The 25,591-nt window shown below is 42.7% G+C and overlaps 1 protein-coding gene across 4 annotated transcripts in view; it reads left to right on the forward strand.

Annotated features, from left to right (window-relative positions):
• Window positions 1-1,627: 1,627 nt before the first annotated feature.
• WDR64 (WD repeat domain 64) overlaps window positions 1,628-25,591 on the forward strand; it is a 134,198-nt gene continuing 110,234 nt past the window's right edge. For all 4 annotated transcript variants that reach the window (XM_045008686.1, XM_045008687.1, XM_045008688.1 and 1 more), the window contains exons 1-5: window positions 1,628-1,971; window positions 3,992-4,122; window positions 15,079-15,181; window positions 15,733-15,836; window positions 20,314-20,343. In XM_045008686.1, the coding sequence (XP_044864621.1) occupies window positions 1,818-1,971; window positions 3,992-4,122; window positions 15,079-15,181; window positions 15,733-15,836; window positions 20,314-20,343 (522 nt within the window). In that variant the 5' untranslated portion in view covers window positions 1,628-1,817. The remainder of the gene's footprint in view (window positions 1,972-3,991; window positions 4,123-15,078; window positions 15,182-15,732; window positions 15,837-20,313; window positions 20,344-25,591) is intronic.

Raw genomic sequence — 25,591 nt, forward strand, 5'->3', positions numbered from 1 at the left:
ATAATTAAGCTTATGAAGTCTGTGGTGGCTATCACTCAGTACCATCATTTTACTATATCCCATAGAACCAGGACCCAGGGGTTCTCCTCAAAGCCCACAGGAATATTTTTGACAAAAGGAATACTGCATCTGAACTTAGTCATGGGCAATCAGAGTTTAGTACAGCAGAGAAATTTAAAAGAGTATCTGAATAAAGTAACAACCAATACCATGTGTAGGTAGGGGGAAGCTGATTGCTATGAGTCTGGAGGGTATCTTCCCCTCACCTCCTTCCCTTCCCTGACCAATGATAGGACTGCACAAATAATTAGGTGGATTATGGTGGTGGTTGTTTTTTTTCCACATTCTGCTACATCATCTGATATAAACCAGTGGTAGAGACAGGAGAGAGAGCATGATGTCCCATTGGTCTCCTCTGAGACAGAAAATCTTGTTTTCCTGTGTATGTTTGTAACAGGGTGGCTTGCCCTGGTGCTGGAGAGCCTGAGGCCAAGCCAACCCTGATTACAGAGCCGCACCTCAGGGGAATCGGGTGATTTCCTATAAAGAGCAGAAGGTGGCTGTGATGAGGGAACTAGAGGGAGAGAGGCTTCCGCAGGGAAGACCATGAGAATTGCTCCAGCTGGAAAGGGCTGGGAGTAGCTTGCTAAGGCAGAAAGGACTGTGACCAGACCAGGGGATTGTGTGCTGTACCCAGCTGGAGGGAAGACTTTTGTGTTGAGTTTTGAACTTTAATAAATCAACCCCTAAGGAGGGCTTTTGTAAGTGGAGTGGAAAAGCCCTGTGTGGAGTTTAGTTGGAGATCCAAGAAGGGAAACTGAGGTGAGGAGCTGCAAGCAGGGCTGCCATGAGGCTGCCAGGGGGCACCATGAGGTGGCCACTCATCTACAATGGTATATAACAAAATAAGTGAAAAGGCATTTCAAAGAAAAATGCCCCAGTCCATTTGAAAAAAAGCCCTGCTCCCCTATGAGCCTCCGGGCTTCTGTACTGTGGGGACTGCTGGATGGAAGAGAACACTAATAGGGAGCTGCTGTGCATCCTTTTCTCCACCCCACTAGTGAATTGTCCTTGAATAAAACAAGGAAAGTTTTGCCTCTTCTGTAAAAAATGCCATGACATTTTGGTTTTAAAAACATCCTTCCCCCTGTATTAAAAGCCACCTGCAAGTCACCCTTCCCCTACTTTTCCCAAGTGGAGAAAGGCTCTTCCTTAGCTCAGTCACTCTGTGCTCCGCACATGAGCTTGTGCAGCTGAAGTGTGAAATTAATACCCACCAGAAGGAAGGGAAGCTCTGCTCACGCGGGGTGGAAGGAAACCCTAGAACCCCAAGAGGGAGAGAGGATGTGACCAGGTAGCGAGAAGGGCAGAGAGTCCCTAGGTGCACAGGAGAAGATGACCTCTGTCTGACACTGAGTGACTAGCAAAGTCTGTCTTTATAAGCTCATTGTGTGTATATATATGTTTTCTGCAAAGGAGGGAAGTGGGAGAGAAACTGCCATTCCCCAACTGGTCACTGACGCTGGCTCATGACCTAGGCTGGCTCAGTGATCAATAGAGACTCTGTGATGTAATGAAGGGTTATGACATCAGGAGTTTGCTGATAGGCTTGCCAGCAGGAAGTGCTTGTTAAGCCAATCATCACTCACTCATTTAAGTGACACCTGGAATTAGGGTCATGCAGCTGCACCTCACACACCCTTGCATGACAGTTTAAGATTTCAGGACCCAAAACAAGGATTGGGGGGGTGCCGTGAGGAGGAGGATTCTCCAAGCTGTCCTTCCTGCATGACGCACCTCCATGCCATCAATCGAAGATGTCTGACAGGCGGGATTCAGAAAAAGAAAAACTCAGTACTCTTTCTGATGTGGCAAGATTCAACTATGCCTTGAAGCAGTTTCAGACACTGATTGGAAAAACAGTCGCCCAGAAGAGGGAGGAAAGATTAGGGATGTACATTAAAGATGAGGGTAAGAGGCATTGTCTTTCTGATTGAAAGATTGTGTAATTTTGGAGTGGAGTCTGGGTAGTTAGGTTGGATGGCCCAGGATTCTACAGAAGACCCAAACTGGCATACAGGTTAGGGCTCGCCTTCCCCACTTTTAAGGGAAATATGCAGATTACTCTAAGAAAATATTTCCCTGATAAGCTAAAACCTACAGCCGTCTTATTATGGCCAGATTATGTTACTGAGCCATTTACCCACAAAAACGTATTCTTCCTGGCAGCATCCCCTCATAGTGATTCTCTGTAATAGTACTAGATTAATCCTTACATAGTGCTATGTGTGTTTGAATGAATCAAACACATGAACCAATTAATTGTCCAAGTCAATCCATTCATATTATCATAAGTAACTCAAGCTTATGTAGGTTGTTACCACTGCAGGCCAGCAGCTTTAGGTGCACAAAAAGTCAGCTTTATCACAGAACTCTCTTTGACCTCAGAATACTCCTGGGTAGTAGGTTAGTAGAATGCTCTCTTAATACCTTTCAGAGTAAGCCAGAATTGGGAATGGAAGGTTTCCACGCCATTTTCCTTCTCACCCTGCAGGTTTTCTAGGCTGCACTGTTTGTTTGTGAATTACTTTTCAACCCATGAGATTTTTGGAAATTAAGAAGCTTGAATTTTTTTTGGCAGGGATGCTAGAATGAATTCAACAAGAAGATTGAGAACTTGAACATTAATGATGCTGAAGGCGAAATCAAGCCGGGAACCAAATGTAGTATCATAGAAATGTAGGGCTGGAATGGCCCTCAAGAGGTCATCCAGTCCAGTATCCTGTATTGAGGCAGGCCCAAGTAAACCTAGACAATCCCTGACAGGTGTTTATCTAGCCTGTTCTTAAAATCTCCAGTGATGGATATGCCACAACCTTCCTTGGAAGCCTATTCCAGAGCTTAACTACCCTATAGTTAGAAAGTTTTTCATAATATGTAACCTAAACCTCTTTTGCTGCAGATTACACCCATTGCTTCTTGTCCTACTTTCAGTGGACAAGGAGAACAATTCATCACCATCCTCTTTATAACAGCCCCTAATATATTTAAAGAGTGTTATCATGTTCTCCTCCCTCCTCCCCGCCAGTCTTCTTTCCTCAAGATTGAACAGGCCCATTTGTTTTTAAACCTTTCCTCAGATGTCTGGTTTTCTAAACCTTTTATTATTTTTGTTGCTCTCTTCTCAACGCTCTCCAATTTGTCCACATCTTTCCTAATGTGTCACACCCAAAATTGGACACAGTACTCCAGCTTAAGCCTCACCTGTGCTGAGTAAAGCTGAGAAATTGTCTCCTGCATCTTATCCAAAACATTCTTGTTAATACACCTCAGAATTATATTAGCCTTTTCACAACTGCATTACATTGTTGGCTTATCTTCAATTTGTGATCCACTATAACCCCCAGATCCTTTTCAGCAGTACTACTGTCTAGCCAGTTATTCTCCAATTTGTAGTTGTTCATTTCATTTTTCCTTTCTAAATTTAGCATTTTGTGTTTGTCTTTATTGAATTCCATCTTTTGAATTCAGACCAATTTGTCAAGGTAATTTTGAATTCTAATCCTGTCTCCAAAGTGCTTACAATCCCTCCCAGTTTGGTGTCATCTGCAAATTTTATAAGCATACTCTCTACTCCATTATTCCAAATCATTAATGAAAATGGACCCAGGACTGACTCCTGCAGGACCCCACTAGATACACTCTCCCAGTTTGACAGTGAACCTTTGAGTATGATCTTTCAAGGAGTTGTGCACCCATCTTATAGTATTTTCCGCTATACCACATTTCCCTAGTTTGCTAATGAGAAAGTCATGTGGGACTGTGTTAAAATCTTCCTAAAATCAAGATCTATTTCATCTACCGCTTTCCTCACCCCTCCTACAATCCACTGGGCCAGTAACCTGTCAAAGAAGGAAATATGAGAAGAAACAATTTGCTAGTGTTCAACTCTGATGGATTTTTTTGTTTTGTTGTTCTTGTTCCAATCCAGATGAAATAGATTATGATAAATTTTATGAGACAGTACAAACTCTCTTTGGTCCAGAAGTGAAGGATCAAGATGTTAAGACCTTTTTCAGGAAGATTAGCAACAACCCTGATGGAAGGATAGAATGGTGTGAGGTAAGGTTTATATATAATCTGAAATAGTGAAATGTCAGGTTAATTTATGCAAGTATGTAATCATTGACACCATGGAACAAGAATGGATTCACGGAGAATGCACATAATCAAAGTGACATTTCCATGTCATTTATTACTGTTTCTATAAATCTTTCATCTGCTACAGGCCAAAACATTTTTAAAAAAGGATCTGGCTTTGAGGCTAGATGGAAAATTAGCTAAAACTACTGTTCTGGTTGGTTAGAGAATAAGTGAGAGGTAAAATGTGAAGGACTGGCTTAGGGCATCTTGTTTGTAATAATATGAGCCTTTATCCAAGATGTTAACAAAACCCAATAATAAATACAATTTTGACAAGCTGAGAAAGAAAGAGGAAGCATTTATTTTTAGTTTGGTGGCGAACAGTTAAAATACATGTACAGCCAACAATCTTAGGGACAAATTTTGCCTTTGGATGCACACATGTCTCCAATGAGAGCATGCGCATTGCAGGAGAGGGGAGATAAATTTGTCCCTTGGACTTTTTCCTCTGTACAATCTGCTCTCACCTGGGGAGTTATTAAACATCTCAGGGTCAAATCTTCCAAATGCTGAGCACCTGCTGCAAGATACTGACCTGCTAGCGGGAGGGGTCAGTGGGAGGCATCAGTGCCCTGCAAGATGTGACCCTTTCGGTGCTGTGTGTTAGGGGTACAATAATCATTGTTCAGGGTAGAATTTAACCAACAAATACCATGCTCCTAGGTGCAAAAATTAGCATATAAGGCCTGGCTCTGCCCTCAGGAAACACTTGCATTTAGGCACCTGAATGAGCATGTAGGTGCTCAAATACCTCCTGTAAAGGACTGGCTGCCTTGCGGGTGTGTTGTGAGGATTCATTAACCCTTATAACAGGGACAAATTTGGCTCTATAATTTGGAAATGGAAAGTGTTATAGAAGTGGTGGCATTTTAACTGAAAGGTGCTTAATCATTGAATTGTCATGGTTATAACTGAGCCTATACCAAATAAGTATATGATTCTAAATAAAAATAGTCATGGAAAATAGCTTTACAAGCAGCCATTCTGTGTAGGATGTCTAGCTGTATGCTGTAGCCAACCTACACAGAATGGCTGCTTGTAAAGCTATTTTCCATGAATATTTTTATTTAGAATCATATACTTCTTTGGTAAGGACTCAGTCATAACCATGACAATTCAATGATTAAGCACCTTTCAGTTAAAATACCACGACATCCTATTACCATAAGATTTTTATTTTCCACTTGGACAACTACCAGAGCTGGGCACTGGGGACCTGATAACACCTACAGTGCAGTGTGGTGCCTTTCCTAGGATTGCACTGTCAGCATTGGCTATATGGGCGCAGACTTATTTGACTGCCCTTGTGGCCCAGAGGAACAGTGTTACTAACTAAACCATGTTATAAATTCAATAGGCAGACTTCCTCGTTACTCTGGAACATCAAATGATGTTTAGTGATCTCTGAGCTACCCAGCTCTTAGCCTTTGATAATCCATGCAGAACATCTTCATATAATTTTCTAGAACCACTGCAGTGGCAATGCATTTGGTCCTGGCAGTCTGGTAAAAGAGCTTCCATCTTAGAGTGATTCTATCAAGTCCCCGACTTAAATATTTTTGCTTGTGATTTTGTTCTTTATGATATCACTCTGCTAACAAATTATTCTCAGATCGACTGTGTGTCAAGACAAAAAAAATGCTTCACATTATCTGTGGGGCTTGGATGAAAGCTGTGATATGGTTGGCTGAAGAGGCTTTCAAACATCATGTAGTTAACTTCCAGTCAATGTACTTGAACCTATTGGGCCTTTTTATCAGCTAGGTCTTTAAATCATGACCAACCTTTTTGTTACAGCATTCACCTAGTGAAAGCTCAATGTAAAACTTTTCTCCCTTCATGTCCTCCCCTTACATTTCTTCCCTGTTCCTTCTTGCCTCCTCTCTTAAGATGAGACTTGAAAGGAGAAGCTGTTGCTAACCAGCTCTCTTCAGCTTTCCTTTGAAACTCTGCTAGCAATGGAAAAGAAGAAAATGGGCATTTTCAGTGTTACAAGGACATGGTGCACAAGAGATGGGTTCTTGAAATAGCCAGTTATGTTAAGAAATGTACCAGCTACACTATAGGAGTAGCCAAATTCTAGTCCCTGCAAGAACCTCTGCATCACTTCTTCAATCTTGTAGGACCCCTTTGCATGGAGGGGGGATGCAGGCAGAGTGACTAAACAGAGGGGCTTCTGCACCTCCTGTATACTGCTGAGGCAGGCTCCACACCTATCCTAAATAGAGCAGCATGGAAAGGACCAGATGGCAGCAGACTGGGAAGGATGTACTAAATCCATGGTTTAAAAGACAGTGAGCCTTGCACAGAGAACAGCAGTGGCTATTCAGACCCAGCAGCTGATATAGTGGCTGTGTAACAGGGGTTGTGTTGGGGAGGAGGGTGAATTCCAGCTTCCCCAATCCTCCCAAACCTTAGCTTGATCACCACTTAGAATATTTTCCCTGGAAGGGTGAATTTTGCCCTGAGAGTTTAATTCAGCCAATAATTGGGTTAAGGCTGTTGTAAAAGAGTACAGGGAAAATGAAAATGACAAAATGACAGCCAGCATTACCCATGTACATTAGGGGAAAGATTTAAAATTACTCAGAGCATCTTCATTACTTCCCTTTACAACAGCATTGAGGAAAAAATGGTTTGATGTACAATTTTTGGCACATTGTGTACAAGAAAGGAAATCAGCTGTTAATGTACTCACCGCCGTTATTAAAAGGTGGGCGCAGGGGGACTAAAAGAAACAAAAGAACATAGGGATGTTATAGAAGGCTGCTCTTCATCAGCCAAATCATGCTTCAGGTGGTAAAAAAGACCAGACCTGCTGGATGAGGTTGTGCATTTATATGGAAGTGTGCCATTATTATTTATGAAGGGTACAGTGGAATAAATCATCCCCAGCCCCCAAAAAAGGAAAATACCATCTAGCTAATATTTTATGTAGATCTGGTTGATATCTGTCAAAATATTTTTAAAAAACCAAATGGTTTTTCAACCAAAATGAATTAGGTCAAAATTTTCTGGGTTTTGTTGTTTGTTTTGTTTTTGAAAACTAAAATTTGTTTTGGCTGTGATAGGGAAAAAATGGGAAAAAAATTAGAGAAATATTTTGGAAAAAGAGAAACATTTTCACATTTTTCTGCAAAAAATAATAATCATTTTTCAACGAGCTCTAGTTGTAAGTGCTTGGGAAAGAAACCAGGTTGAAGCTGGCTGGAGGACTCTCTTCTCACCACTGAGAAGTATCAAAAGAGTGGAAAGGACTGGTTAGCATCTGTAAATGACCATTAACAAGGGGCAGCAGCCTGGTGGCATGACATAGGTTCATAGAGTTTAAGGCCAGAAGAGACCATTACCTCATGTAGTTTGACCTCCTGTATAACTCAGGCTGTTAAATTTCCCCTAGCTACCTCTGTATTGAGCTCAGTAACTTGTGGTGTTGCCCTCCACAGTTATGTCTTTGCTGTACACCATAGCACTTGGAACTTCCTGCTCCAGAAAGCACAGGCTCTGTACCACTCCAGCTGGAGGAGAATCTCTATAGTCTTTTGGCAGCAGAAGGTCTCTAACACAGTTGAGCAGTTCTGATTCCATCCCAGTAAAGGGCAGTGGTATACATAATACTTGCCAGTTTTTATTACAGCATATTGGGGTTACCAAAGCAACATGAGAATGTGACAAACGGGAAAATACATCAAAACTGCTTCCAGCTGCAACCTGGGATAGAGGGTAGGGTACATTTTGTTGTGATTGCCTGTCATTTGTGCAGTTTACAACTGTTTACCTGATCAGGGAAACTCTTAAAGTACACCTGGCCCTCTGGCTGCTTTAGAAGCAGGAGTACAAAAACCCTTGCTGGATGAGGATTTTAAACATCTAGGCTACCCAATTAGTGTGCCACCAGCACAAATGCTGTCTGAAGGTCCCAGGTCCTAGACCTATAAGCATTCTTCAGGAACATAATAGTAAATGCCAGCATTTGAATTCATTGTGTTAGAGCAGAGATTGATTAAAAACTATCAATTGGGGAGCACATGAGCTGGTGAATTTTATATTTGTACGTAGGGTGCTTAAGATGCCTATTAATATGGAGGAAAGTAGTGTAATGTAAAATTGAATTAACAGCTCTCTTCATAGACAGCTCTTGGAAATGGAGGTCACAAATTGTACAGGACACTGTGGGAGGGAAATTTGAGATTTTAAAACATCTCCACTCTACAAATAAATGTTTATTTTTCCTTGCAAGAAATTATGTAATGACTAATAATACAGAATAGTTAGAAAGTCACCCCAGCAATAATTCTGAAAATGGCAATGCTTAATTATGTGATGACAAGAAATAGAAGGAATTAAAGAAATGAATGTTCTATTGAAGCTATTTCATCTAGGTTTAGCCATAACCAGCATTCTTTGAAATATGACACTGCAAAGAAAAGTTGCAGAGTTTTTTTAGTGTGAAATCTGCTGATAATGTGAATTAGAAGCAATCTGGGTAACACCTTGGATGACTTTATAAATGACAGCATGTACCAGGACATTAATCTAGGAGATGTATCATGTGGAGACTGGGTAATAAATGGAAACGGAAGCAAGAGCTGGAAACTGAACTACGAAAACCTGCAGAGTCCTGAAATTGTCCAGATTTTACCTATACTAAAACAGGGCAACCACTGTTTTCAAGGAGGGGAGAAACAATAACACAAAATGTGGAAAATCAGAAGTGCTAAATGACTTTGTTTCAACTTTCATCAAAAAGATTAGTAGCGATTGGATGTCTAACATAGTTAATGCCAGTGAAAATGAGGTAGGCTCAGAGGCTAAAATAGGGAAAGAACAAGTTAAAAATTACTTAGACAAGTTAGATGTCTTCAAGTCACCAGGGCCTGATGAAATATACCTAGAATACTCAAGGAGCTGACTGAGGAGATATGTGAGCCCATTAGTGATTATCTTTGAGAAGTCATGGAAGACAAGAGAGATTCCAGAGGACTGGAAAAGGGCAAATATAGTGCCCATCTATAAAAAGGGAAATAAGGACAGTGTGGGGAACTATAGACCAATCAGCTTAATTTCAGTACCCAGAAAGATAATGGAGCATATAATTAAGCGATCAATTTGCAAACACCTAGAAGATAATAAGGTGATAAGTAACAGTCAGTATGGATGTGTTGGATTTCAACAAATTGAGTCAAATCAACCTAATAGCTTTTTATTACAGGGTAACAAGCCTTGTGCATGAGGGGGAAGCAGTAGATGTGTTATATCTTGACTTTAGTAAGTCTTTTGATACTGTTTTGCATGCCCCTCTCATAAACAAACTAGGGAAATACAACCTAGATGGAACTACTATCCGGTGGGTGCATACCTGGTTGGAAAACCATTCCCAGAGAGTAGTTATCAGTGATTCACAGTCAAGCTGGAAGGACATATCGAGTGGGATCCTGCAATGATTAATTCTGGGTCCAGTTCTGTTCAATATCTTCATCAATGATTTTGATAATGGCACAGAGAGTACACTCAAAGTTTGCAGACGATACCAGCTGGGAGGGATTGCAGGTGCTTTGGAGGATAGGATTAAAATTCATACTGATCTGGACAAACTGGAGAAATGGTCTGAAGTAAATAGGATTAAATTCAATAAGGACAAATGCAAAGTACTCCACTTAGGAAGGAACAATCAGTTGCACACACACAAAATGGGAAATGACTGCCTAAGAAGGAGTACTGCAGAAAGGGATCTGGGGATCATAGTGGACCACAAGCTAAATACGAGTCAACAGTGTAACACTGTTGCAAAAAACCCAAACATCAATCTGGGATGTATTAGCAGGTGTGTTGTAAGCAAGACATGAGAAGTAATTCTTCCGCTCTACTTCGCACTGATTAGGCCTCAACTGGAGTAATGTGTCCAGTTCTGGGCGTCACATTTCAGGAAAGATGTGGACAAATTGGAGAAAGTCCACAGAGCAACAAAAATGATTAAGGAAAACATGACTTATGAGGAAAGATTGAAAAAACTGGGTTTGTTTAGTTTGGAAAAGAGAAGACTGAGCAGGAACACGATAACAATTTTCAAGTACGTAAAAGGTTGTTACAAGAAGGGAGAAAAATTGTTCTTCTTAACTTCTGAGGATAGGACAAGAAGCAATGGGCTTAAATTGCTGCAAGGGTGGTTTAGGTTGGACATTAGGAAAAACTTCCTACTGTCAAGGTGGTTAAGCACAGGAATAAATTGCCTAGGGAGGTTGTGGAATCTCCATCTGTCATAAATAAACAGATCAGGGTTAAGGTCTCTTTTCCCTGGAAAGGGTTAACAAGCTCAGTAACCTGAGAAACACCTGACCAGAGGACCAATCAAGGGACAGGGGAATTTCAAATCTCTGTGGAGGGAAGCCTTTGTCTGTGTTCCCTGTTTTGCTCAGAGAACTCTTTTTGGATCTAAGAGAGGACAATCATGTCTCCAAGTTCTCCTGGAGTAGTTTCTACTAATTAATAGTGAGTATTAATTAGAAAGGCGAATTAGTCTTATGATTTGATTTCTATATTTGCAATTGTGGAAATGCTTTATTCCTGTTTGCTGATATTGCTTTTACTGAGAAAGGGGGAGGGGGAATTCTCTCCAGAGATTGATAAGGTTATACCCTATGAATGTCCAGCTTGGGCTCATAGAGATTCTGTATTTTCTTTTTATTCTTTAATAAATTCTCTTTTCTTTGGACTTGGTTAATTCCTTCTCTTGTGGAAATTCAGGGGAAGGGGAGGGGGGAAGAGACAGTCCTCCTGGGTTTGATTCAAGCAGTTTGAATCAGGTATCTCTTTCCAGGACTAGGGAAGGAGAAGGGGGAAGTGAGTCCCTCTTTGTGTTGAGTCAAGGATTTGACTCGGTGTATATCTCTCCAGAGCAGGCTGGAGAGAAGGAAGAGGGGGAGGAGGGGAACTGGCTGTTTCTCTCTCTCTCTGGTGAGATTCAAGGGGTTTGAATCTGGGTTCCCCAGGGGAAGCTTGGGGGACAGGCAGTGTGTCAGACACTTTAACCTGACTGGTGGCAGCGACAAGGAGACCTACCCTAGGATTTTAGGGTGGGGGGATACATGCTGGTCCTCAACTTGAAACCCCCCAGTTTCAAGTGAGGGTGCAGACCATGACACCATCATTGGAGATTTTGAAGAGCAGGTTAGACAAACACCTGTCAGGGATGACCTAGATAATACTTAATCCTGCCATGAGTGCAGGGGACTGAATTAGATGACCTCTCAAGGTCCCTTCCAGTCTTACAATTCTGTGATTGTAATGGCCTTCAGTTTATTGTCTGAGCCCAACCAACATTATGTCCACTGTCATAGGCGATGCATGGGGTGGCGGTGGCAGGCTCAAGTGCACACCCCCCAGATTTCTGCTTGGACCTGCTGGGTGGGAGAGAGAGAGGATCTGTCCTTCTCCCACTGCGCCTACCCCCCCGCCCCCGCATGCTTGGCCTCTGTCCCTGGCAGCTGAGCTCGAGCAGGGAGCAGAAGAGGCGGGACCAGCCACTTTTCACACCGACTGCTCAAGGTGGCTGCTTTGTGCAGCACAGCAGCTGCCTATGAGAGAACCTGGCTGGGGCGGTGGCAGCAGCAGGCTGCCCTCCACCCAGGCTCGGCTGCCAGGGACAGGGGCCAAGTGAGCCGGAGTCCCCTCTTCCCCCTGGCACATTTCTGGCTTGCTCAGCTCCTGTCCCTAGCATCCAGGGTTGGACAGGGGAGTGGCCTGCCACTACCTCCAGAGCCAGGCTTTCTCTCAGGCAGCTGCTATGCTGCACAGAGCAGTGACTGGGAGCAGCCAGCTTCAGCTGCATGAGAAGCAGCTCCGTTCTGCTTTTTATCAGGACCTGGCTGCCAGGGAGAGCAGATGAACATGCTGGTGGGGGGAGGCACAGTGGGAAAAGGACAGAGCCCCCTGCACCTCCCTGCTCAGGTAACTCCATCAGGACAGGGAGAGCGCGGCAGCCCCAGGCTGGGTGTAGGGTGCTGGGGGCGGGGTCACTGGGCAAAGGAGACATGTGAGGCAGTCATGTGTCCCTCCCCTTTAGATTGTGCCCCTCCCCCCCATGGAGAGGCATGCCTCATCTAGGTCCATTGTAACTCATTCTTAGCTAAATTGAGTCAAACCAGCACTGTACCCAATATGGCCAAAGGAATCCACAGCCATTTTTTCTCTCTCATAACCATGCATAAAATGAGAGGACCAAATCATAAACATTTGTAGGTTAAGTTAAGCCATTTAGATATGGCTCTAATAAGGTCAAATGGGTTTGACACTGTTCCAAGACATTAAGGCACAGGAGGCGTTGTTTGTTTTGTTTTATTTTGGTTGATAGCAATGGTTTAGTGGTGGCTGCAAGACGGGCAATTTTGGAGAGAGGCAGTGTTCTCTAGTGATTAGAGCAGGGGACTGGAAACCAGTACTCTTGGGCTCTCCTCCTAGTTCTACCACTAACTTGCTCTGTGACCTTTCACAAGCCTGGCTCCTGTTCTGTCTCCACTCTGTCCAGCTCCCACACCGTTCACAGTCATCCCTCCATCCTTTTGGACTCCCCTTCAAGCCTCACATCCATCCCCAGCTTTCCCCTCTTCCTTCTATAGTTGCTTTGTTTCTTTCTCTCAGTGAAATACGGATGGCCCTCTGCTGCCATCCAGGGTCAGAGGGACCACCATTCTTTGCACCCTTTCTCTCAGCAGTGATCTCACATGTTCACACAGTCTCTACTATCAATGACTCTCCCGTCTGTGTCTGCACTTCTGACCTGTCTCTGACATCCCCTCCTGGTTGCATTGCCATCAGCTTCAATTTTGCCTGGCCAAAACAGAGCACCTTCCCTCCCAGCTCCTTCCTTTCTCAGTCACTGACAACCTCACCTCCCTCCGTGTCACTCAGGCCCACCGTCGGAGATTCTGTCTTTCACTCCCCCACTCTCCCTCAGGTTGAGAGGCAGAACAGTTGTGAATGTGTACACTAATTGTATGTATGAGGTTTTTTCTCTTCTTGCACTCTTTATATTCCTCTTGCATGCACTTTGGGGTGAGCACTGGGCCTTCGTCCATGTTTGGATGGCATCTTAGCACAAAAGGTACGTCTACACTGCAATCCTAAGTGTGACTGCAGCATAGGTGGACATACCCATGCTAGCACAGATAAAAATAGCAGTGAAGACACAGCGGCATGGGCTTCAGTGAGGGCTAGAAATGCAAGTATGTAATCACTGTCCCCCGTGTGTTTGTACAGACTGAGCTGCTGCATCTACACTAATCTATGTAACCATGCTAGCCTAGGTAAAGCCACTGTGCTGTAGTCAGGCCTCGGACTGCAGTGTAGACATACCTAAAAGGGGCTCCAGCCTGGATTGGGGCCTCTGGGAACTACCACCATGTAAATATTAAATAACAATCGACACATTCAATTATAGCTCTTCAGCCGGAAACACATTTTTCAATGTTTCCTGAAAAGGTTGTATGCTAGTACTAGAAATAATCAAGGGATTTAATCAATTTTTAAAAGGGGCAAGAATCAACTATTTGCCATGTTTTAGCATCATCAGTTTATATAAGAATTATTGGCAATGTTAAGGTTGATTTACTTCAGAGACCAAAGGAAGAGGGTGATGCTGTGATATTGCAAAAGGAATCAGTAGGGTGTGACTGCAAAATGTCACTTAAGAAAACTGTACAGGTAAGAGGAACTCTGGAGAGACAACTGCAGAGCAGCAGTAAGAGGGGTCAGAAGGAAGAATGTAAAGGGCTGTGATTGACAGTTGATTGCAGTATCATTTAGAGTGTGAATGACTGAGGTCACATCAATGCCATGAAAGATGAGAGCACTAAAGCTGCCCCGCAAGACTATGCAGAATGTTCTGTACATGGCACTAAAGGGCATAAATTGGAACTGTCAGGATGGATAATAGATGTAATAAAAGAGAAAATGACTAGGCGAGACAAATGTGCAAAGATTTGACTTGCATCCTAATACACTATTTTTAAAACTAGTGAGAGAAAAGTAAATGAAGAGACTTTGATGGGGTATATGACCTATTTGGATCTTGGGAGCCCATGTGGCTGCTAAGGTGCAGTCAAGACTTCCAATCCCATTTTTTTCCTGTCAGATTTAGAGATTTTTTTCAAACCACACAGGAAGGGATTAGGTCGCTGAGTAGCAGAGGTAGCTGGGTCTTCTTGACCAGGTCCCGGTGACATGCATAATGAGGAGAGGAGGAAAAGAGTGAAAAGTTTTGCAACACAGTGAGATGGGAGTCACTTCATGAGGAAACATCTGCTCTGCTTTTGGACCCAGAGCATGGAGGGCTTTCCATTTTGGAACCTCATATGCCCCTGTTTTCCACATAAAGTTATATGGGGGAAAACCTCAAAGCTTCAAAACGGTGTATGATACAAATCCAGAAGTTCAAATGTTCAGCTTTTCTCATGAGGCTACTAAGTAATATATTTCTATTGTTTCAGTATTTCTTCCAATCCTATCCTGTACCAGGAAGTGCAGAAGTGTGAAAATGTTAAGAATTTAAGACTTTTGAATGTAAAATATATGTATATAATGTAGAGTACTACACTAATAGGTTTTTTTTTTGCATTTTAATAGAATTATTATTTGCAGTAGCACACACTAAGTGCTCTGTGTTTTCCTAACACTTCAGAAAAGCACAGAATCTAAGACCAAACAAGTAGACAGTGGTCAGGGGAAGCGGAATAACAATAGGTGATATATAAAATTGTATAGATAGGTGATTATTTAAAGAAAAGATGTTAAATAATACTGAGCAGAGTCAGGTGAATGTTTATCTTTATTCATATATTCATGGTTTTTAGAAATTTTTTCTTATGGGTTTTTCCTCAGATCTTTGGCTATTTTATAGTAGAAGGTGATGCCCTCGCTGCCCAGCTAGATGAAGAAAACATGGTTTTCCTGGTGTCCCGAAGACAGCAGATTACAAAAGCAGGTGCCCTCTTTTAATATTCATTCCAAAATCTACTCTAGTGCACACTTTTTTTAGGCTGTTTGTTATGCACACTTCTTGTTCTACCATGTTTATAATATACCCCCTTTTTTAATCTGAGGCCCCTATCCTGTTTATACCTGAAGATTTCTCACCCAACACATTGAGCACACAGGCCTTGCCTATTCACCCACTTTCTTAAATTCTTTCTCTTTTCTTCTTTTCTTCTTATTTTTAAATGACTAGATCACCTGACCCAAACTACCTCTTAACAAACCTCTTCTGCTCCCCCCACCCATCCCCACATTCCTCTGCAGCTTGCTGTTTGGGACCAGCCCCATCCTCAAGATTTTAATATTTGAAAATTCAGTATGATTATTTAAAGCCAGTATAGAATAGCCTGCATGCTCATCTATTACATCTCTGAACTCAGTCCCTGTACATTTGGGAGTGAGGGAAGTGCTCCTATCACCTTGTTCTTAGTTATGTATTTTGCCTAGTCTCCTTAGCTGTTTATACTTGGGAGATAAAGAAAAATGTTATTTCACTGGCAGGTGTCAAGAGACGAGATGTGATTAAGTGTATAGCAAAGGTTCCACAATTGGATTTCATGGTAACAGCATCTCAGAAAGGAACGTTAACCATTTTTAACAGTCAGGTAATTCTGATTCATGCTAGATTTTTCTTTAGCCCATTGGTTAGTATATTATGAACTGAAGAAATATGAAACAGAAGTGCACCCTTATATGTAAAAGCTACATGTCTTTTTAACAAGGTTAATTTTGCTACAATGTTAAGTACTAAGGGTAATAGTCACTGGATTTATTTTTAGTGAATTTTGCCCTCTTTCTAGCTTGCAACAGTTGTCTGAAAGTGCAGACACTTAAAATTTCAAAAGGTGGTCCCTCAGGAACTGTCTAGCTTTTTCTAAAACCTCATGTGGTTTTTTTGGGGGGGGGTATTTATTTTTATTTTTATTTTTTTGAGACTGGATATTGGACTAGCTGGGTCCTCGAGTCCTCCAAAAATTCACTCAGGCACCAGGTGGTTCTATGATACCATATCTGCCACGGACTGGCTTTACTTCTTAGCACTTTTTCTGTTATCATCATGAAATTAAGCCTCTGTTGTGTACTAAAACAGAAAAGATGTAGCTGTCACAGCATATTTCTGTCACTGAGCAACTTAACTTATACTGATGTCTAAATGTGTTCATGGAAGTAACCAGTTGACTGCATGTTTGAAGTGTCACTTATCGGAGGTGAACTCACATGCTGAAACTCAGATAAATGAGCTTTGTTCAGAACTCCACTGGGACCTGCTCACAGACCACAGGCCTGCGTCCCAGCTGCTTCAAAGCCACTTCTCTAGGCTGTGGGTTACAAGAACAGCTGCAGCCCCTCCTTACCCCTTTATGCAGGCATTCTGTGTTTGTGCATTGGTATAAGCAGTCCTCTCTTCAGGGCAACGGGGAGCCCACTTCTGCAATGTCTGAGGGCACCTGATGCAGTTGCATCACCTCCTCACCCCCCAGCACAGGTAACACAGGGTCTATTATGAAATTCTCCCAGATGTGCAGTATTTGACATTTTAAAGTCTTGGGGCCAAATTCAGCCCTGGTATAAAAAGACACAGCTCCTCTCAAGTTAATGGCATTGTGTCAGGGTGGAATTTCCACCTTTTGAGGAATTTCTGATGTAAAAGGCCTATGAATCTTGAAGGGTTAGAACAGTGTGCTCACTTAGTACTCTCCAATAACCAGCTTAATAGCAGTTCAGATTCCAAATATTATTAAAGCAACATTTGTTAAGGAGTCTAAGATACTCTATGAATGGTTAAAGAAATATACTCTAGCCAGGCTATAAAATGCAGTGGACATAAATCACACATCTGTGCAGATTGTCACTTCTGTGATCAGAATGCAACTTGTCTATCACAATATTGTAAAAATGCAGTTAGGTTTTAAAGCAGCAATAGCATAGTCCAGGTGTTTCAACTAATTAGGACATAATGCTCATGGAAGGAGTGAACTAGGCAACCAAAGATTCATGTGGGTAATTAAATGCCAAAGCAAAACTGAGGCATTTGGTAACTACTGAAATAATTTATTTGAAAATCCAGGCCTCTGTCTTCAGGAACATTATCCCTCTTACACACCAAGGAAAAAGAATTCCATGCAGCACAGCAATAAAAAATAATTTTTTTCCTGTGCTATTTAGAAAGTTCTGTGCTGCTGCCTCCTCCAAGTTTCCATTGACGTCACTTTGACATCAGTGTCTCTATTTCGTTTCCAGAGTTTAAATGATTTTACATCTTGCTCTTTGAAGCTGTGCATGGAGATTTTGAGTCATGCTGGTATAACTATGCATGCTGTTTGGAAAATGATGAAGGCATTACAAAGTGGGTCACACTCTGATTTCACTCACCGTGAATTTAAACAGGTGTAATACCATTGGCTTCATTGGAATAGCTCTGAGTTTACACCAGAACCAGTATATGTCTACCCTGCTGTCAAAGATGTGATTGCAGCACATGTACACATACACACGATAGCTTTAATCTAGCTAGCGAGAGAACCAATAGCTGTGAAACCACAACAGCAGGGGCTTCAGCATAGGCTGTACAAGCCCACTTGAGACCCTGAGTACTTACTCACATGACTAGGCTGCATTGGAGCTCATGCTGCCATGGTTTCACTGCATGCTATCAGTATGCACACTAGCTAGATCAAAGCTAGCCCCGGTATGTCTGTGTGTGCTGAAATCATACTTCCAATTGCAATGTAGACAGAACCCAAGTGAGAGCAGAATTTGTCTCTTTAGCTGTGAAATCAGTTGGTCTGATTCCAGTTACCAGCAGAAGAGCCCACATTAAAGCCAACAACAGTGCTAGCACCTTTTTCAGCAGTCTTGGTCCAGAGACCAAGATTCAAAAGGAACAGACCCTCCTGTCTCATCTTTAGTGGTATTTCCTCCAGGTCAGCTCTTCAGCATATTGGCAGGGTCATATGATATGAGGAAGCTTGCCTTGTAACTAAACTTATGGGTCTTGCAATGTGCATATAGAGGCCATTTGTCTCCTGGGTTGTCAGTTCACGAGCACTGCCTTTCATGAATAGACTCAGGTTTTATTTATTTTAAGGTTCTGATTGTACTTGATTAGATATTTGAATGGGTGCTGGGTTTTGGATGCACATATTTCCCACTCAAGTCAGTGGCGACCATGTCCATGAATCCATGGACAATGCCTGGTCTGATGTGAGTAGTGAATTTCTGGATCTTTATCATGCCACTTTTGGGTGCCCATCTAAGCGGAAACATTCTGGTATAATAGACTTAAGGACAAATTCTGTACTCTATACTGGTGTAAATCCAACACGCCTCCATCAAAGTCAATACACTGGTGTGCACAAGCAACATATCGTTTGATTTAGTATTCTCCTGGCACCACTAACCTTACACAAAGTAGCTTTCAGGAGTCAAATTTGACTAAGCAATTATTTGGGACCCTGTAGCCCTTTCAGGTCAATTCCTTCAAAAAGTGTGTTCTCCTCATGTGGAGATTTTGGGTTCACGTGGGGAGAGGAGGGCTGGAACTGAGAATAATTGGAAGCCGGGGAGGTGGAAATAGCAAGGAAGAAAAATTGTTTTATAAATGAAAATAGAAATAGTAAAAAGGATTCTAGTTATCCCACAGCGTATCTGTTTGCCTCATTCTACACTAATAAAAGAGTGGAAAATAAATTATTTCCAGCAAATTATTGCTTTGACAGCTGCATGTGTTATTTACATTACACAACTCTTCAAATGACTGATTCAGATTGGATGGGTTAGGACAGCTTTCAGCATCAACACTTAACTTATCAAGTGACACACTTCCATCATCCAAGTGTGCTGTGTAAATTGTTCAAATGTAATTATCTTCCAATGTAAATACAGCATAGAGGCTTTTCTAGACTGAGTGCTGTAATGTAAATCCTGCACATGCTCTCACATGTCTGCAGCTATTAAAGCTTAAATTAGAGGCAAAGGAAAAGTAATTATTATTTTCTAACCCAGTAAATTCCTCTTTGAGGGCAAAATTCTACCTTCTTTCTAAAATGTATGTGGCTCTCACAGACTGGCAGCGTTTGCCTGAAGCACTCTAGATTGACAGCAAATGTTGAGCCCACTGGGAAGGGGTTAAATTTAAGGCCAATATCTCATTACCCATCCCATCAGGTATAAGGAGGGGCTTTCTAGAGAGGGAGGATCTAGGGTGTGGTCTGATGAAGAGCGGTAGGAGCAGCCAGGCCTGGGCAGAATCCTGGAGGTGAAATCTGTTTTTAATGTCTGTGTCAATAAAGCCAAATCTCAGAAAGCCAGTGGATTGTTAACTCTACACAGCATGTAGAGTTTGTTTTAGGGAAGACTTGAAAAGGCAGCTTCCTGCTCAGTCTCCCACTGCAGCCAGCGAGTGTTCCCTACTTGCATCTCCAAAGGCAGAATTTGAGCCTAGATTTTCTATGTATGATTGAAGCTGCCAGTAGAGGGTTTTGGGCACATCTGAGAGGAACCAGTGGCAAAAGGATGATGGTGAGATCCTGGTAGGAGGAGGTGGCTGCCTGCCCGTGGGGATGCAGGAGAGAAAAGGTTGGTCCAGGATTCTCACTCTTGCAAGTATAAAGAAAGAAACTAACTGATCTTCTTGGGAGTCAGGAGCCTTGCATCAGGCCAGGACTTGAGATGAATGCCATTATAAAAATGGACACATTGCACTTCTCTCTTTCCCTCAAGGATCTCAAAGTGCAGATAGATGGCAGTTATTGATTCCCATTTTACGGATACTGCAGCTCTCTCTTTGTTGCTCTAAGTCACTGGCAGGACTTCAGTAACTCCGACAGGGGGTATAGGCCTATTATAGGAGTGGGTGGGTGAAGTTCTATGGCCTGACACGTACAGGATGTCAGACTAGATGATCATGATGGTCCCTTCTGGTCTATGAGACATGGTTGGTTATTCCATTTGGTTCCAGATCCTAGAAAAAGCACAGTGACTAACTCTCTGTCTGTGGTGATTGTTGAACTGACTGTGCTCAGATTTTTAATTCCATTGCCAGCTACTGATTATCTTTTTCTGTTTTTGTTTTGTTTTCAGATGAGGGTTCTGACAAGCACAAACATTGCAGTAAGTTTGTTTTTTTCCTCCTTCTAATTAGATAGAATAATGTTTACTTTCTAATTATTTCACTTCATTAACTGTTGATTTTTAATTGAAAATTCTAACACTCTTTTTCTCCTTGAGTCTCCTGCATAATTGTGCATAGTGCTGCATGTCAGGACATTCTGGTTCAATTCTTTCCTCTCAATTACAGAGAAGTTTGGGTATTTGTTTCCCTGGGTGGAAGGATGCTTCAGATAAGTACTTCTTCCACCAAATGCCTCTTCCCTCCCACCTCCTCGCACCCAGCCCCAACCCCCTTGTATATCTTTCCAACATCTTTTCTGGAGCTGTAGGGTAAGAGGTGACATTCAGTTGACACTACAATTTTAGTAAGAAAAACTGTCATGCTGAGTAGGGAAATACAGTTCTACAGATTCCTAATTGCATCGTATGGTTGATTGACTGACATACATGAATACACTCTGAAGGCTAAATTTTACCCTGAAAATAGCACTGCAGGTCTTAGGAAAGCACATTACCTCGGAGGATTTGAGGACCAAAGTCTGTCATCAATCCAAACAGCTGATGTGACCCCTTGCTGCAGTCAATGCAGATACCCTGTCCCTCAGGGCCAGTGCATTTATGCTGATGGATCCGGCAAAGTGGTTGTCGCTTAAGAGGAAATAAAGGTATTTTAGGCCAGCCACCCAACTTCTCCAACTACCACCCACTGAAAAAAGCAGCTCAGTAGCCAGTTTGTGCATCAAAACTTATAACTGATGTTGCAAGGACTAATTTGAACTTTGTAGTCACTACATGGATGTATTTTTAAAATAGACACACATGATTCTGAAGAGATAGCAGAAACACCCTACCATGCACAAGTAGGTGTGTATTATTTTGGTCAGGCTATGGACAGGGCTGCCCAGAGGGGGGGAAAAGTGGGGCAATTTGCCCCGGGCCCCGCAGGGGCCCCACAAGCCTCTCCGGGTTTTTGGCGGCACTTTGGCAGCGGGCCCTTCACTCTCTCCGGGTCTCCGGCGGCGGGTCCTTCAGTGCAGCAGAAGACTTGGAGTGAGTGAAGGACCCGCTGCTGAAGTGCTGCCAAAGCCTCGGAGTGCCGCCCAGTGAGTACAAGCGGCAGGAAAAAAAAAAAAGCCACAACTGGCAGCACTTAGGCTGCTCTACCGCTGTCTCTTCATTGTTCGGCGGTGGGTCCTCCCCTCTGAGAGGGACCCGCCGTTGAATTGCCGCCGAAGACCCAGCCCTGCAGGCCCCCTGAATCCTCTGGGCAGCCCTGTCTGTGGAAGCCAGCTATGGCTTGTGTTATCTGCTACTGTTTGAGCATTGGCACCTTCCTAACTTAATAGATCTCTGTGTCAATATCCTTATATCAGATCACCCACAATATTCTGCATTTTTTATAGATGTTGTCAGAAGTGGTTAAAACAGTCTGTGGTATGCATGTCAATGAAGTGGAAATTGCACCAAATGTCTGGCTGTGCCAACCCACAAGCTAGTATTAAGATGTCACAACCAAACACAGGGGTTAAATGCCTTGCATAAATCCTATGCTTGTCTGACATGGGCCTCAAAATTTTGTAGTCCCCAGTGCTTTGCTGAAGGATTCATCCTGTGAATGTAAATATGATTTCAAGGAAGGTCCAACAGGAGCCAGGTGTTCTTTGACTCTTTTTAAATGTAACAATTCTGGAAAATATTGTTTAGGAAAGGGGATACTGTTGCATCATGGCACAGCTTTTTTGTTGTTGTTTTCATTGCTTGTTTGGTTTTTTGTGGGTTTGGTTTTTTTAGTAGTGACCCTGTTGCCTGCTGTCTGGAGAATATACCATTGGGTATTTTGCAGTGATGAGTTACCTTGTTGCGTAGACCTGGCGTTAGTGTTAACCCTTTGTTTTGGTTTAAAGTTGTGCTGGCATAGCTATGTCAAGCATGTGAAAAACATCACTCTCCTTATTGATATAGTCAGGCTGTGTCATGGTCTGCACCCTCACTTGAAACTGGGGGGTTTCAAGTTGAGGACCAGCATGTATCCCCCCACCCTAAAATCCTAGGGTAGGTCTCCTTGTCGCTGCCACTAGTCAGGTTAAAGTGTCTGACACACTGCCTGTCCCCCAAGCTTCCCCTGGGGAACCCAGATTCAAACCCCTTGAATCTCACCAGAGAGAGAGAGAAACAGCCAGTTCCCCTCCTCCCCCTCTTCCTTCTCTCCAGCCTGCTCTGGAGAGATATACACCGAGTCAAATCCTTGACTCAACACAAAGAGGGACTCACTTCCCCCCTCCCCTTCCCTAGTCCTGGAAAGAGATACCTGATTCAAACTGCTTGAATCAAACCCAGGAGGACTGTCTCTTCCCCCCTCCCCTTCCCCTGAATTTCCACAAGAGAAGGAATTAACCAAGTCCAAAGAAAAGAGAATTTATTAAAGAATAAAAAGAAAATACAGAATCTCTATGAGCCCAAACTGGACATTCATAGGGTATAACCTTATCAATCTCTGGAGAGAATTCCCCCTCCCCCTTTCTCAGTAAAAGCAATATCAGCAAACAGGAATAAAGCATTTCCTTTAGCAAACACACAATTGCAAATATAGAAATCAAATCATAAGACTAATTCGCCTTTCTAATTAATACTCACTATTAATTAGTAGAAACTACTCCAGGAGAACTTGGAGACATGACTGTCCTCTCTTAGATCCAAAAAGAGTTCTCTGAGCAAAACAGGGAACACAGACAAAGGCTTCCCTCCACAGAGATTTGAAATTCCCCTGTCCCTTGATTGGTCCTCTGGTCAGGTGTTTCTCAGGTTACTGAGCTTGTTAACCCTTTCCAGGGAAAAGAGACCTTAACCCTGATCTGTTTATTTATGACAGGCTGGCAAAAGCCTCCATGTAGACACATTTTATACAGGCAAAATATTCCTTTTACCAGCACAGGTTATGCCATTTGGGGAGGTGGTTTAACCTGTGTAAGTGGTGTCCCCATTAGGAGCCTTTGTCAGTATAGCTATGCTAGCAAAGTCTTTGTAGCATAGATTAGCCCTAATTTTGGATCGCTGGGATTAGCTATTGGTCACTGCCTTTTGAATACAAATATTAACAATAACTTTTAACAACTTTTGTTTGTTTTGGGTCCAATAAACCAACAATATTTAAGGGGCTAAAGCTAAAGGGTAAACCCCCTTAAGCTTCTTCCTCCACCTCTACTTCCATATGAGCAGCAGGCTGGTGGCTGAGACTATAACCTGGCTGAGCAATGGCTGTGTAGCCTTGGCCCACCACTTGAGGAATGCCTCATGCTGCTCCATGTATCAGGTGTGGAGGCACATTTGTGCTTACAACCCTCTTTTGTTGGCCATTCCCACAGCACCCCACTGCAAGCCTACACAGCTCCTCCCTCTGCCATCCCACAGAGGAGAGGGCCGCTTGGTAGCCTGCTCCCTCGTGGTTTGCAGGTGCAGACATGCTTGGCCCCGCTCTGCAAGGACAAGACCAAGGTTAGGTGTTGGGGAATGCACCTGGGGATGCCAGAGAGCGGGGTTTGGGAAGCGAAGCCAATGTTGCATTGGGCAATAGGTAGCTGTTGCCTCCAGGATAGGGCCCTTGGTGCAGTCCCCAACACCTCTGGGTGTCTCCTCCAGAGATGGCATACCAGGGTACTGATCTTGGACTGCCTCCCCTGGGGATAAGGAACCGTCCTTCGCCAGGGTGGCAACCAGCCACCAAGACATGCTCTCAGATGTTGGAGCACCTCCTTGACCAGTAAGGGGTCCCTTCCTTCTACCCCTCATCTCCCATCCTAGGGACAATACATTTTTATTTATCTGTGTATGTATGTCAGACAGTCCCCCCACCCCTCTACTCAGCTAGCCCTCCTCTTGCCCTTCTCCTGACTCACTGATGCACTGCAAATTGCAATCAAAATGGCCACTACTGGACTTCCTGTTCTGGGTTAGAAAAGGTCAAAATGATTTAATTTCAGTCATGTTGAAACCAGTGTTTTGATATGTCAGGAATGAACTGTTGCTGAATAGTTCATTCTGCAAAAGACTTCAAGATTTTGACTTTTCGTCCTGAATCAGGATGAAAGAAAATTTCAAAATATTTTTCATGGGACAGAAACTCCGTTTTCCAGCCAGCTCGAATATGTGCTGTTATAAATTTAGTCATTCTGGAACTCCTTGGGAACCAAAGATATGTTTTAAAAAATAAAGAGTGCATATTAAAATTGTAGTTTTCCTTTCAGTTGTCTATCTCTGAACTCTTAGTAAAATTTCAGGGACAGCTACTCAACTGATATAAATCTCTGCTTCTCCAGTAGCTTTAGGAGTGCTGTGTCAAATTACACAAACTGAGGCCATAGCCCCAGCAGCTAAATTAGTGTTAGAATGAAGAGCTGCGTATAATGTGTTGCCATATCTCCTGATTCATTTCTGGATAGCTGGACATCTTTGCCTTGCTGGACTTATATTTCTGTTCCCAGATCTTCAGAAACAGCATGGTAGAATTAACAATTCGTTCTTCTCTGTCTGAAATTAAGACATTTTCATCTGATTTAATATGGTCTGTGATGCCACTTTTAGATCATCCATCAATCTGTATCTTTTATGAAAATGAAGTGATGCTGGATGCCAAGTTAAGTGAGAAAATCTCTCTGAACTCTCCATCTGCTGATAGATAATTCTCAGCAGCAGTGCTCTTGCCGTTGTATTGCAGAATAACACCTTATGCTCCTTCCAATCTAAGTTCTCATAGCATTTTAAAAAACTGAGATTCATGAAATCATGATAGGAAAGGAATGGTCCCATTTTAAAAGACAGGAAAGTCAAGGCACAGGGAGGATGTGAGTTTCACCAATATAACAGCAACTGTGTGGCAGATCCAGGACTAAAAGCCAAGTCTCCTGGAATACTTGTACAATCTGAACCTTTCCAAATACCAGATAAGAAGAACCTGAATTGTCAATAGATCCTTTCCTATTTTGCTTTATGGTTTTATGGACAACCAAACATGATTTCATTCTTTGATGAGATTACAGGCTTGGTTGATAAAGATAACTACATACATGTAATATATCTTGACTTGTGTATGGCATTTGACTTAGTACATCTCCACCCCGATATAATGCGGTCCTCAGGAGCCAAAAATCCCTACTGCGTTATAGGTGAAACCCCATTATATTGGGCTAGCGGTGGCAGGGCTCCAGTGGTGATTTAAAGAGCCCAGAGTTCCGGCCATGGGGAGCCCTGGGCC

The sequence above is a fragment of the Mauremys mutica genome, chromosome 3 (genome assembly GCF_020497125.1).
Source record: "Mauremys mutica isolate MM-2020 ecotype Southern chromosome 3, ASM2049712v1, whole genome shotgun sequence".
In the NCBI taxonomy this organism is placed as follows: Eukaryota; Metazoa; Chordata; order Testudines; family Geoemydidae; genus Mauremys; species Mauremys mutica.